Raw genomic sequence first — 13814 nt, 5'->3', positions numbered from 1 at the left:
ATACCACGGCAGTTCAACGTGGACATTTTAATATTTGGTTGAGACGTTGATCAATGAGATTTCAACCTAGCCAGCCAGAAGTTTGTTGAATTCCCAATGTGTTATCACTACACTTTCAACCATTTAAACACAATTCAAATGGCAAAACAATGTCAGATATTTTGTATTTATACAAACAACTTAATGTGTTATCACTGTGCCTTATCAAATAGCATAACCAAATGACCTGGATTGTAGTTGAGGTTTCATTGAGATTCTGCACAGATTATTATAGCAATGGTGAAAATATCCATAGACATGCGACCTTTGCATGCTTCCTTGAACATGCACGATTTCTATGATTAAATCAGACATCTGTAGTTACAGTAACCTCAATGTGTCCATGGATGTGTTACTCATTTTAAGGTTGAATAAATACTGTTACATTAGTTCAGGGACAGTGGAGTCTGCTGAGGGGAGGACTGCTCGTAATAATGTCTGGAACAGAGCGAATGGAATGGCATCAAACACATGGAAACCATGTGCTTGATGTATTTGATACCATTCCTCCTATTCCGCTCCAGCCATTACCACGAGCCCATTCTCCCCAATTAAGGTGCCACCAACCTCCTGTGTTCAGGGATCATCAACTAGATTCAGCTACGGGCCAATTCTTTCTTGAGCGGATGGTTGGGGGGCCGGAACATAATTACAAATCTTTTGTAGACTGCAAGAAGCTCAAGCAGATATAATATTTGACTAAAACAATTTCAAACCTTACTTATATCACGTGTCTCTTTTATGTATGGTAATACTTGGGAACCGATTTCCAAAATTAAAATATCTTGGAGCAGATTTCCTGGTGTTTTTAACAGTCTTACAGGCAAAAAAAAACAAACACCCGGCCTGCAAGTTGGGGAACCCTGCATTAGTTTGTAAGATAACTTTTGTAAAACAGTAAATAGCCTAAAGTTATGTTGAATTGTCTTTGGTTGACAACTCAACCAAATATGAACATTTATAGGAGATGTATCTAGTGCTTGCATAGATTCATCTGAGCTACTGGCTTAATTCTTTTCTTTAACTTTGATTTTTGGGTTTGGTTTTAGACATGAAACCAACAGATCATCTGTTAACATTTCAACAAGGTAATAGGCAATTTAGCTACTGTATTGCAAAGTTGATATTAAATTGTTTATGTTTGTCAACGCAAACAAATATCAACATCTGAAGGAGACGTATATTTTGTGCCATTGACTTAGTCTGGCTTTAATTCCAGTTTGACTTGTTGGATTCATGTCTACATCTCAACCAAAAAGAATAGGACTAAATCAAAATCACACATGATTTAAAGTTTGACTTGATGTAGTGTGATGGAACAGTTCATGTGGGTGCTTTTCCACCCATACATTTGTGTTCTAGGTTTGTACTTTTCTAATAACTGTTTTCTGTGTTCATGCAAGTGACTGATTGAATGAATCCTCACCATCAGTATCTGCAACTGGCTTTCAGATAGCACTCCAATAATGCAATATCTTAGTCATTTGAAGTCATAAAACAGAGGGATTGAGCATTGGGACTGATACAGTGCCTTGCGAAAGTATTCGGCCCCCTTGAACTTTGCGACCTTTTGCCACATTTCAGGCTTCAAACATAAAGATATAAAACTGTATTTTTTTGTGAAGAATCAACAACAAGTGGGACACAATCATGAAGTGGAACGACATTTATTGGATATTTCAAACTTTTTTAACAAATCAAAAACTGAAAAATTGGGCGTGCAAAATTATTCAGCCCCCTTAAATTAATACTTTGTAGCGCCACCTTTTGCTGCGATTACAGCTGTAAGTTGCTTGGGGTATGTCTCTATCAGTTTTGCACATCGAGAGACTGAAATGTTTTCCCATTCCTCCTTGCAAAACAGCTTGAGCTCAGTGAGGTTGGATGGAGAGCATTTGTGAACAGCAGTTTTCAGTTCTTTCCACAGATTCTCGATTGGATTCAGGTCTGGACTTTGACTTGGCCATTCTAACACCTGGATATGTTTATTTTTGAACCATTCCATTGTAGATTTTGCTTTATGTTTTGGATCATTGTCTTGTTGGAAGACAAATCTCCATCCCAGTCTCAGGTCTTTTGCAGACTCCATCAGGTTTTCTTCCAGAATGGTCCTGTATTTGGCTCCATCCATCTTCCCATCAATTTTAACCATCTTCCCTGTCCCTGCTGAAGAAAAGCAGGCCCAAACCATGATGCTGCCACCACCATGTTTGACAGTGGGGATAGTGTGTTCAGGGTGATGAGCTGTGTTGCTTTTACGCCAAACATAACGTTTTGCATTGTTGCCAAAAAGTTCAATTTTGTTTTCATCTGACCAGAGCACCTTCTTCCACATGTTTGGTGTGTCTCCCAGGTGGCTTGTGGCAAACTTTAAACAACATTTTTTATGGATATCTTTAAGAAATGGCTTTCTTCTTGCCACTCTTCCATAAAGGCCAGATTTGTGCAATATACGACTGATTGTTGTCCTATGGACAGAGTCTCCCACCTCAGCTGTAGATCTCTGCAGTTCATCCAGAGTGATCTTGGCTGCATCTCTGATCAGTCTTCTCCTTGTATGAGCTGAAAGTTTAGAGGGACGGCCAAGTCTTGGTAGATTTGCAGTGGTCTGATACTCCTTCCATTTCAATATTATTGCTTGCACAGTGCTCCTTGGGATGTTTAAAGCTTGTGAAATCTTTTTGTATCCAAATCCGGCTTTAAACTTCTTCACAACAGTATCTCGGACCTGCCTGGTGTGTTCCTTGTTCTTCATGATGCTCTCTGTGCTTTTAACGGACCTCTGAGACTATCACAGTGCAGGTGCATTTATACAGAGACTTGATTACACACAGGTGGATTGTATTTATCATCATTAGTCATTTAGGTCAACATTGGATCATTCAGAGATCCTCACTGAACTTCTGGAGAGAGTTTGCTGCACTGAAAGTAAAGGGGCTGAATAATTTTGCACGCCCAATTTTTCAGTTTTTGATTTGTTAAAAAAGTTTGAAATATCCAATAAATGTCGTTCCACTTCATGATTGTGTCCCACTTGTTGTTGATTCTTCACAAAAAAATGCAGTTTTATATCTTTATGTTTGAAGCCTGAAATGTGGCAAAAGGTCGCAAAGTTCAAGGGGGCCGAATACTTTCGCAAGGCACTGTATTAAATTAGAGGCCATTCACTCTTCAAGGCCTGGTTCACTGCTCTCGTGTTTAAGCCCTCTATTGTTTGGGTTAGAGATAAGCTTCCTGTGGAACAATAGATTGCCGCCAGTACAGACTGTACTCAAACTGGCTGTAAGGGGCACAGTGGGGGAATTTTGGATGGAGGTATGAACAATTGAATAAGATGTTTTTGACAATTTATTACTCAATTCCATAGTTTGGGTAGCACCAGTGATTTAAACAAGTAATGTCATCTAAATCAATAATATGTTTTCATTACGCAGAACTGTGTCCAGAATTGAAGTAGATCCAAGTAAATGTTTTTAATACCGAACGTTGAGCAGATAAGACAGCACCAACGTTTTGAAAGGTCCTAGCAGATGTTAAACAGGTTTTATATATTTTTGACTAAGTTTATGTCCCTGGGAAAGTTTGTACAGAATTGTATCTCAATGCATCAGGTCAAAATGACAATGATTACGAGAGGGGTTCTGGGATTGTTTACTTTAGAAGGTGCATATTCAGCTTGACGGTACACTGTATCATGTGTCTGAAGTATAATTCTGTATACGACTGATGGAATGTCCACTACCAAGTAAAAAAAAACAAAATTTTTAGCAATGATTCTGTATCTCTCCCTTTGAAAGGCTTCCTAAGGAAAGTGCTTTAGGAGAGCAGTTAAATGTACCTGAATCCAGCTGTCAAGGGAGCTCCCAAATTAAGTAAGGCTTGACCATTTTGTTTGTTTTTACCCTGCAATTTTTACCACAAACACAATTATGTCTTTATGGAGTTGTCAAAAGTTGTAATTCTAATTTGATATTCTAATTTGTTTATTTTACATTTATTGGACACATTAATCCCAATGTGAGTCATGTGTACAAAGGGGGAATTACCAGTCCCCTGGAGCCCTGGCCCTTTGGTAGATATGCAAATTGTTTTTGTTCACGTCTGCCTATAAAAAGGAATAAATATATGTTGGTAATGGTTGACAATTACTCCAAATTATTTAAGTTTTCCCCACCTCAAGTGATGTGCATTGCTGTTGCTGTTTTCCTTTCTTCTTGCTTCAATAACAAATCTCACTAGATTGGGTCTGCTGGATGGTTGGGATTTCTCCCTAAGGATTAGCCCTCTAACTCCCTGACCCTGTAACTCTCCAGCGTGATCGCAAAAATGACATTGGAGTATAAAGCCAATTTGTAAGAAAAATAATGGTTTTAACTGTGTTGTTATTCTCTTTGACAATTGTTTTAGATATCTGTACTAAGAATTTTGGTAGTAGTAATAATTTGTCATATAGTAAATAATTTGTCTGGATTTCCTGAATCAGGTCGTGATAATTTAATCAGACAGTAAATAAATTTGGATTTTCTGAATCAGAAATACCCTAACCTAAACTGTTGTTCTGGTCTGTCCTCTCTCGGGTTTTGGTGAAGGTGACCACAGGTGGTTTCTAGACGCATGGAAGAGATAATTTGACCAAGAACCGTGTGAACCTCAACTCCCCCCTAACCATCTGAAGCAATGGCGACAATGGTGTTCAGTATAGTCCTTCACCACATCTACCGTGAGACCTGAGTCCGAGTCAGCAACCTGTACACAGCATCCAGTCGAAGCTATCAACTGCCTTTTCTCTCAGGAGTGTGACATGAGTCCACGTGGAGTGAGCATGGAGAGAGATCCCATCCACACTTGCTGGTGCACTGGTAGGAAAATGAACAAGACATAATGGACTGTAAAGGACATTGGCGGCTCAGGTGAGAGACATTATCAAAGGCCATCCACTTTGAACATGTGCCGTGGGAGGATGAATTGAAACACTATCTGAAGAAGAACATGGAGAAACACCAGAAGGATGATTGCCGGAAGAGAGGGGGGTGGTCAACCGTGCCCATAATTGATTTAGGCTTATCCAAAATTGTTTATTTGGGGTATCAGGTTCATTGTGGAGGTCTGCACACTGAAATATATAGAAATTTAGACTGAGAATGCATTGAGATACCAATCTGTCATTACCACAAGTGATGAGAAAAGTTAATGCTAGAAATATAAGATTAATATACTGTATGTAAATGTACATTCTGCCAGTATCGGTGTGTGCTCAGTTGTGCACCAGGGCCTCCCACTCCTCTTTCTATTCTGTTTAGAGACCGTTTGCGCTGTTCTGTGAAGGGAGTAGTGCACAGCATTGTACAAGATCTTCAGTTTCTTGGCAGTTTCTCGCTTTGAATATTCTTTATTTTTTCAGAACAAGAATAGTCTGACGAGTTTCAGAAGAAAGTTCTTTGTTCTGGCCATTTTGAGCCTGTAATCGAACCCACAAATGCTGATGCTCCAGATACTCAACTAGTTTAAAGAAGGCCAGTTGTATTGCTTCTTTAATCAGGACAACATTTTTCAGCTGTGCTATCATAATTGCAAAAGGGTGTTCTAATGATCAATTAGCCTTTTAAAATGATAAACTTGGATTAGCTAACACAACGTTCCATTGGAACAAAGGAGTGATGATTGCTGATAATGGGCCTCTGTACGCCTATGTAGATATTTCATTAAAAAACCTGCCATTTCCAGCTACAATAGTCATTTACAGCATTAACAATGTTTACACTGTATTTTTTAATCAATTTGATGTTATTTTAATGGACAAAACATTTGCTTTTCTTTCAAAAACAAGAACATTTCTTAGTGAGTCCAAACCTTTGAACAGTAGTGAGCCTGGGATTTTAGTATGGGAACTGGTAGAAAGAGATCAATGGCCAAGGTAAGACAAACGTAGCGAAAAAACATCAAGGCTTAGGGAGATAGATCCCTGTCTTAGATGTGTGGCCGTGGGTCATTGGAAGAATGAGTATAGTGGTAATGGAGTCTACTACACCCGGTGCATTCGGATCGAATGTAGCAATGCAAGGGTTTTGCATCTTTGACAAAAGAACAGAAGCAAACACTGTTAAAGGCAGCGGGACAGGAACATTTTAAATAGTGGTGCATGGCCTCGGTTCAATCAATAGTGGTTCATAGAGATTACGTTATATGTGAAGGGAGACATCTCACACAACTTTTTAATTGATGCCTGGGATCTATTTACCATGTCTTTCAACTTAGGTCCAGTAACAATACACAGAATGAAGTGGAGACGACTTTGGGGTTGGAAAATCCTTGCGAGAAACAAAGACAATGGAGTCTAAAAGGTAACAAGTTAGAATCAGAACGTAAAAATATATTTCTAATCTCGTGAGACATTTTATTTGGTATTTTTCTGAAATAGATTTATAGAATTGACAAAAGGGTGGATGGGTCACTGGAAATTAGATGAGTGTTAATATTGGGAGAAGGTCACAAGAAATTAGAGTTGGGGTAGCCAAACCTATAATTACCTTTTTAAAATGTTGTACTGCAGTGGTCATGGAAAATCATGGAGAAGAGAGACCAGTCATTACGGGAGTGAATCGTTGGAATCGGTGGCAAAATAAATGACGCCGTGTCTAAGGGTAGTACATGCTAAATTAAGTCCATATAAACAATGGGGTGGATTAAAACAAATGATTAATGATTGGAGGGAGGACAGTGGATTTATCATTGAGTTTGGTTTGTAATTAAAACGTACGAGTTGCTGATTAAGATGTAGCATAGTAAATGCCAAGGAAGTGTACACTTTCTCTTCCAGGAGAGGAGGGTCATTTTCATGCTTTTTGGAAGGATTAGGCCATGTAAATGAACTCCCAGATAAGTAAGGCCTGGCCGTGTGTGTTTTCGCCATACGGTTTAACACACACACACACACCAGCATGCAAACACAATTTACTGATAATGAATATGGGTTAGTGGTGTTACTATCGTGGGATTTATTGTTGGGGTCTTAAATTTACATGGTTTCTGAAGGATAGGGAAAGAAAGGGAAAGGAAATAACTAATGGTGGTGAATGACCTTTGTCCTGACTTTCTGGTGAGGCCTGATCAATCTTACTAGAAATAATGGACAATAGGATTTTTAAAGTATAGTCTATTTTACCTTTACCTTATGGGATAAAATAATTTCCTTATGGAGTAATCAAGAGTTGCAATTCTAATTGGATGTTAATAACCTAAGTTGTTTACTTTTGATTGAACAAGCAGTGTTATGTCGGTTAGTGTTTCTGTATTTGTTTTGATACATATTTCACCAGATTGGGGATGTTGTATTGTTGGGATTTCTCCCGAGTGGTTAGTGATGTAACTCCCTGACCCTGTATCTGCTGTGAGGTAGACACTATGATTAGGGAGTATAGGACAATTTAGAAAATGGTTTCAACAGTGTGTGGTTACGCTCTTTGGCATTAACGTTATAGGGAATTGGGAAAGCGGAATTGAATGTGACTGGCAGTGGCTCATACATTAAGTGGGTAATAGAGTCTATGGGAAAAAGTACTACTCTGTATATTGTTACAGAATATAGCTCATAGGAGAGGACAGTTAACTGCACAATATAGAATACAGAGACTAATATAAAGTAAACTGAATGTCATACAGACCCAGATCATGGTGACAGTAGCAGAGATGGTATACTATTGTCAACTTTCAAAGAGGGGTTTGTCAAAGAAGGTATGACGATTAAAAGGAAAGCAACAAATTCCTGTATACAGCAGGTCACATCAACGGAAAGGAAGTTTGCTGTAACAATATCATCACATCTCCTGAAGAGCGTGATTAAGGAACATATGACTCAGAGTTTGTTAGGTTGGATACGATTCCAACGCTACCATAGGACTCATGCCACATGAAGGGTTAAGTGGGAGACCGATGGGACTACCGGGTGCTGTTATTCACGTCACAAATTAGTGATTTGGCCATGCTGGGAGAGTCTATGTTGTCATATTGTCAGGAAATGACCCATGCGTTGCAGTGTATATCTTCCCAGGTGAAAGAGGCCCACCATAGACTCCCTCAGGATTGGAAAGCACACTCACTAGAGCCGGGAGACTACGTGTGCTTGAAGGTTCATCAACCGGGTACCTTTCAGCCCAGGTGGACCAGACCCCACACTGTCCTACTAGTGACTGACACAGCAGTGAAGATGTGGGGAAGGAAGGCCTGGATCCACGTGTCCCAGGTGTAAGCTGTATCAACACCTACTGACTTTGGAGAGGCCGAGCAAGATGGAGAGGCTAGAGCAAATTTTGATAATTGATCATTAATTGTTTTGATAAATTGAGGATTAATTGTGACAGAAGCGGAGGGATGCCTTTCCTATAAATTAAGAAAGTGGTGATATACTCATTAGAGAATGATACCACTCCACTGTGTAGAGTTATACACGGAATAGTGCGTTGTGTGGGAAAGACAGTGGTCTGTGTAGAGTGGAAGGACGACTATGAGGATAAGCCCAACATGGAGGACTCTAGCAGGGTGATCATAACCGTTGCTGAAATAGTTTTACAATTTCAGACTTTAATAGCCACATATGGAGACAGTTTTACTGATGAGGGAACAACAATTGAGAAGGTTGCCACAGACCCATGTATATGGGAAGCTGTATTCCCAGAGATAAAGCTTGCAGTAGTGGTGGCAGCCCATCTGTTGCAGGGGACGGTCAGGAAGCATGTGACCCAGAGATATGTAGAACTGGACACTCTCACTCTGCTCCATATCAAAGGGCAGATAATCCATTGACATACCTCCCATAGAACTGGGACCAACACACGGTAACAGAAATCTGTAGAGGGATTGCGGAAAGACAATTAGGGTTTTCACAGGGGGGTGGGTATGCTGTGGGATGAGAGATGCGATCCAGATCTGAGTAATGGTCATTATTGCCCTCCAGTCCCTACTGTAGCACCACATAAGGAGGCAATAGATAAGCTGGTCAGGAAAAGGTTAGGAGAGGACTGAGAAAAAGGCAGAGAATATCACAAACTCAATCATAGATCTAACGGCAATGCCGGTGATGAAAGTTACTGACAGTGACATAGTGCTGTAACAATACTTACTGCTGTTACATTGGGAGTAATAACAAAAAGAGACTTAAGGTTGTGGAAGGTGTTGTAGGACTATTGATCAAATAAGGTGGATGTTGGAACTAGAATAAAAAGGTTTGCACAGTTTAAAACAAATAAAAAGTTAATCTACAAACAGGAGGAGAAAGTAGATAACTCAACGAGGTTTGAGAGATACGAACAGTTGGTTAGTAAAGCAAATAAAATGTTGGAATATGCGGCATGGGCAGTGTTGGCAGTTACGGGTGAAGCTATGATGGCCTCTATTGTGCGGATTTTCCACAAGAGGAGGTGAAATTGATTCAGGCTACAGCTTGCGTCCTTAGGGCAGCTTTCGGGGGTGAATGCAGTGAGGAGGACGTGGCTGAAAAACATCTCTTGTGATCCTGTAGCCCTTGATGGAAGACTGAGGAAAAGCATAATGGGGATATTTAGAGCCTTACTTTATGTGGTTCTGAGCAGAAAAGCATATCAGTGGGTATAGGGCTCAGGGGTAGCAAGATATTTTGTCAGTTGTGTCCCTCAAGCTGTGGTCAGAGATTTAGTTTATACATGTATCTACATAGATGCTTATGATAATCAGTAGAATTTAGGATTGTTTTAACTCATTGTTTTTTTGTTTGGTGTCTTCTAGTCTTTTCTATGTCTATCAAGTTGGTTTCTATCACACTCTCAGGTCTGGAGAAAACCAAAAGAAGTACGTCTACAGCCGGCAGTTGAATGATTGTTTAGTGATATTAAACAATAAGAAGTGTTTATGGTTTTAATGGGGGGTGAACTGATGGATTCTGTCAAAAATGAAATGTTTCAAGTTAAACTGTAGGTTGTTTTTAGCCTGTTTAGTGAATGATTACTGTGAGTTTAGGCCATGAAACTGTGTGTATGCTCATTTAGAAAGATTAACCTAATCAGATAAGAGGAAATTGCCCAGGGTCAGAAAGCAGGGTCAGGCCCAGAACAGAAGATAGACGGGGTGTGATTCTGACATCTGGCTAAACAAAGAGAGGAGCATGGACATTCCACAGGGGAAAGGAGGGAGACTCATTGGGGCCATAAAATGTATGGCTGAGGAGGTGACACCTACAAGGAATGAAGAGTATAAGATGTTTTCTGAACTTTCTAAATATATGCCCTCAGCTGACTATCCTTGGTATTAAACACTTGAAACTTCACGCTTTTGGTCTCAATTCCTTATTGCGAAGAGGTTGTAATAGCATTTTTCTTTTTAACATTACTTTAAAAAAAATCCATTGTATTTTCCACTTTGATTCCACGTCACAATATGTTGACAAATTCCCGAAACACTTTTATTCAACCAGTTTCTGCCCAGTTGGATGTTGCCTTTTCTCTCACGTACAGCATGATTATAGGTCTAGTAGTGTAGCATGCTATTGCACAGAATGAGTATGACGTTGCATCTTGGTGCAGACAGATCCTTCTACAAACCCTGCATCAGCTCCAATTTGACAGCATGACACCCGGTTGTAGGAAACACATTTCTGAATGAACAGCTCACTGTTGTTTGGCACTATGGCCAATGAAAAAAACTGTCAAACAACGTTTTGTATGTTTAGTGGTGAAGTCTTGATTTCAGCCGGTTGAATCAGGCCAGCCCCTGATAAGGACACACCCTTTCTATTTAAACACTTGGTTCTCTGCTAGGAAGCACAGTTCAGTTACTCGAATTGTGTATACTGTTCTGTCTATCCTACAGTGTGACTGTACTGTACTGCTGTGTTATGGCTGGAGGAGGGGTAGGGTTGAGGGGAGCAGCAGCAGGCCTGGTCCTCTCTCTGTGTCTGGTGGTGTCCTGCCGGGCCGGTAAACTCCTGGTGATCCCAGCTGACGGCAGCCATTGGACGGGCATGAAACCATTGGTGGAGGAGCTGGGTCGCCGCGGAAACCAGGTGGTGGTGGTGATTCCAGAGGTAAGTGGCTCTCTGGGTCCATCAGAACACACCATCACACTGACCTACCCCGTGCCCTACACCCGGACACAGCTCCAGACCATTCAGAGGGCCAACCTGGACACCATCATGGCCTCCGACACCTCCAACGACATCAGCAGGATGTGGAGCTACTACCAGACCCTGACGGTTCTCAGGAACTACACCCGTAACAATTGTGACAGTTTGCTATCCAATCAGGGCATGATGCAGACTCTGAGGGAGCAGCGGTTTGATGCCATACTGACTGACCCCTTTGAGCCATTGGGCGTGATTGTAGGAGCACTCCTCTCCCTGCCTGCAATCAACATTCACAATGGCCTGCCTTGTGGAATGGACTTTGAGGCCTCCCAGTGCCCCAGCCCACCCTCCTACACCCCTGAACGCTTTACTCACTTCACTGATCACATGACCCTGAGGCAGAGGAGCATCAACTTCCTTTGGGCATTGCTTCGCCCCCTGGCCTGCAGGTACCTGTACTCTGATGTCAACCCTAACCCTAAAACAGCGGTACTCAAATACCATTTCAGAAGGTCTGGTCAGACATATTTCCAAGGTGGCAATGGTCCGGATGGATATTTATCAGTGTAGTAACAAACCCTCTCCTCGCAACCCATGCAATCCCAAACTGTTCACACCCCTCTTGTTGGCAGACAAAAATTACAGTTGTATTGCTAGTTTCCTGCAATTCTACACATGATGCCATGGAGTGAAGGAAAAAAATCTAGACCAAATACTTTTTGTTAGGACCCACGGTCCGTTTTGACCCCGTTTTGCGTCTAGATCCGGTCCGTGGTCCACCTATTGAGTATGGCTGCCCTGACCTCAAACCCTTGTCCTGCAGGTACCTGTACTCTGATGTCAACGTCATCGCCTCAGAAATCCTGGGGAGAGAGACCACCATCCCAGAGCTGATGAAGAAGGCATCACTGTGGCTGGAGCGCAACGACTTTACCTTCGAGTTCCCCAGGCCTCTGATGCCTAATATGGTGATGATCGGGGGAATGAACTTTAAGGAGCCAAATGAACTGCCAGAGGTAGCTATAAGCTAAAGACATTTTACATGTCATTTATCCAGAGCGACTTCTTATTCAGTACATGTAACTAAGGGCTCAATTCAATCCGTATTGCAGAAGTTCAGTGCGATTGCAATGTTCCTGCATTCACGTAGACTGCAATCACTGTAAATGCTGCATATGTCGGCACAATCGGAAATTACCTTTCAATTTCAATCGCATTGAACTTTTGAGGTAAGGATTGAATCAAGCCCTAAGGTCAATTAGACAATAGTCTGAACTGATTATTTTTTGTCACTATAAAAAAAGGCCAGATAATATAATGCTGTGTAGGACAATTGCAGATGGTGACTGAGTGTGCCCTAAATGGCACCCTATTCCCTACAGGGCTCTGGTCAAAAGTAGTGCCATTTGGGACATATTCACAGTCTATTGATCAGATGAGCCAAACTTCTAGCCCTCTTCGCTTCTTCTCAATCATCGATTTCGGTTTGTGTACACACATTAGGAAGGAAAAAAAACAGACAGAGGCCCAACCTTTAGAACCGTCCAGAATAGAATCTCCAGCCTGGCCTCAGGGCATGGACAGATGTGTGTTCTGAATTAGACTGTTGGTTAATTGAGTGTTCTGTGTGGTCTCTCTTTTTACTCTGAAGAACCATCATCTCAGTGAAAACAGATGGCCATTGGCTGTATTGACTGTTGTATTGTCCCTGGGGGCCTGGCTGTATTCCTCAGCTAGTTGTTTACACTGTAGTGCCCTGATACCCCAGATACACAAACAAACATGGTAACAACACCAGTAAACTGTCTGATCATATCCAGAATGATGGGCACTGAAAGTAATTTTTATATTTAGCTTCAGTCATTAGGAACCATCACAGTGAGTTAGTTGATCACCTCAACAGTTCCTGTTCAGGGAGTAAATAGAACGTGGTGTAGAGAGGCTCAGTCTGTGGGTGGGACTGTACTCAGGATAACAGTGTTATTATTGATTACAGTCCTTCACCTTTAAAATAGTTGATTAGCACTGTATACTGTATTGTATTGTAATATGTACTGTAATTCAAATATGGTTGATTGCGTAACACTCAGCATTCTTTCAATGCTGATGTATTTTTGTTGATGTTCAAGGAAACAAATCTTTTGTTCTTCATTAACATAGGACAAATGTAATGTATTTGTGTCACTGTGATAAAGGTGGTTTGTCAATAGTAATATTAGCTTTAACTGTAGGTGAAATACTGCTCTATATATCATATGTTAGATGTTATCTCCCGCAGACTGGACGTGTGAGTGTTTGTTTCCCAAGACAGCTGCCTTCGCACGCCACTGGTCTTTTTGAGTGTGTGTATGTGTGCTTGAGAAAGTGTGTGAAAGTATGTGAAAAGTATGTCAGTGTTTTGGGTGGGAGGAGAAAGGGGAGGAGCTGAAGTTAATGATCTAGATTCCTCACGAAACATGAGGTCATACTCTGAGTTTGAGGATTAGAATACCACCATGACTCCTCCCATGGTACGGGTAACTTTGACTTACATGCTCTGTAATGACTTTTTTTTCAATATCATGCTGCTCAATGGGAAATTAATAAATAGTTTATTTTGTGGAAATAAGAAAACACTTCAAACAAGAAAACCGCCCATTTAAATGAGCCATGTTTACTTTTCTTGTTTCAGTACTTGTTAAAAAAA

General features: G+C 40.9%; 1 protein-coding gene across 1 annotated transcript; it reads left to right on the top strand.

Moving 5' to 3' along the window:
* The first annotated feature begins 10900 nt into the window (after positions 1-10900).
* On the top strand, positions 10901-12159 carry LOC135547849 (UDP-glucuronosyltransferase 1A5-like). Its single transcript, XM_064977075.1, has 2 exons — positions 10901-11577; positions 11952-12159. The coding sequence occupies exons 1-2, from the start codon at positions 10901-10903 to the stop codon at positions 12157-12159; spliced, it is 885 nt and encodes a 294-aa protein (XP_064833147.1).
* Positions 12160-13814: the final 1655 nt, after the last annotated feature.

Source organism: Oncorhynchus masou, chromosome 11 (genome assembly GCF_036934945.1).
Source record: "Oncorhynchus masou masou isolate Uvic2021 chromosome 11, UVic_Omas_1.1, whole genome shotgun sequence".
NCBI lineage: Eukaryota > Metazoa > Chordata > Actinopteri > Salmoniformes > Salmonidae > Oncorhynchus > Oncorhynchus masou.
This window is presented reverse-complemented; position numbering and strand designations above follow the sequence as displayed.

Coding starts and splice junctions, on each gene's coding strand:
- LOC135547849 (XM_064977075.1), top strand. CDS start 10,901: ATGGCTGGAGGAGGGGTAGGGTTGAGGGGAGCAGCAGCAGGCCTGGTC. Junction 11,578..11,951: donor CTTCGCCCCCTGGCCTGCAG/GTACCTGTACTC, acceptor CTTGTCCTGCAG/GTACCTGTACTCTGATGTCA.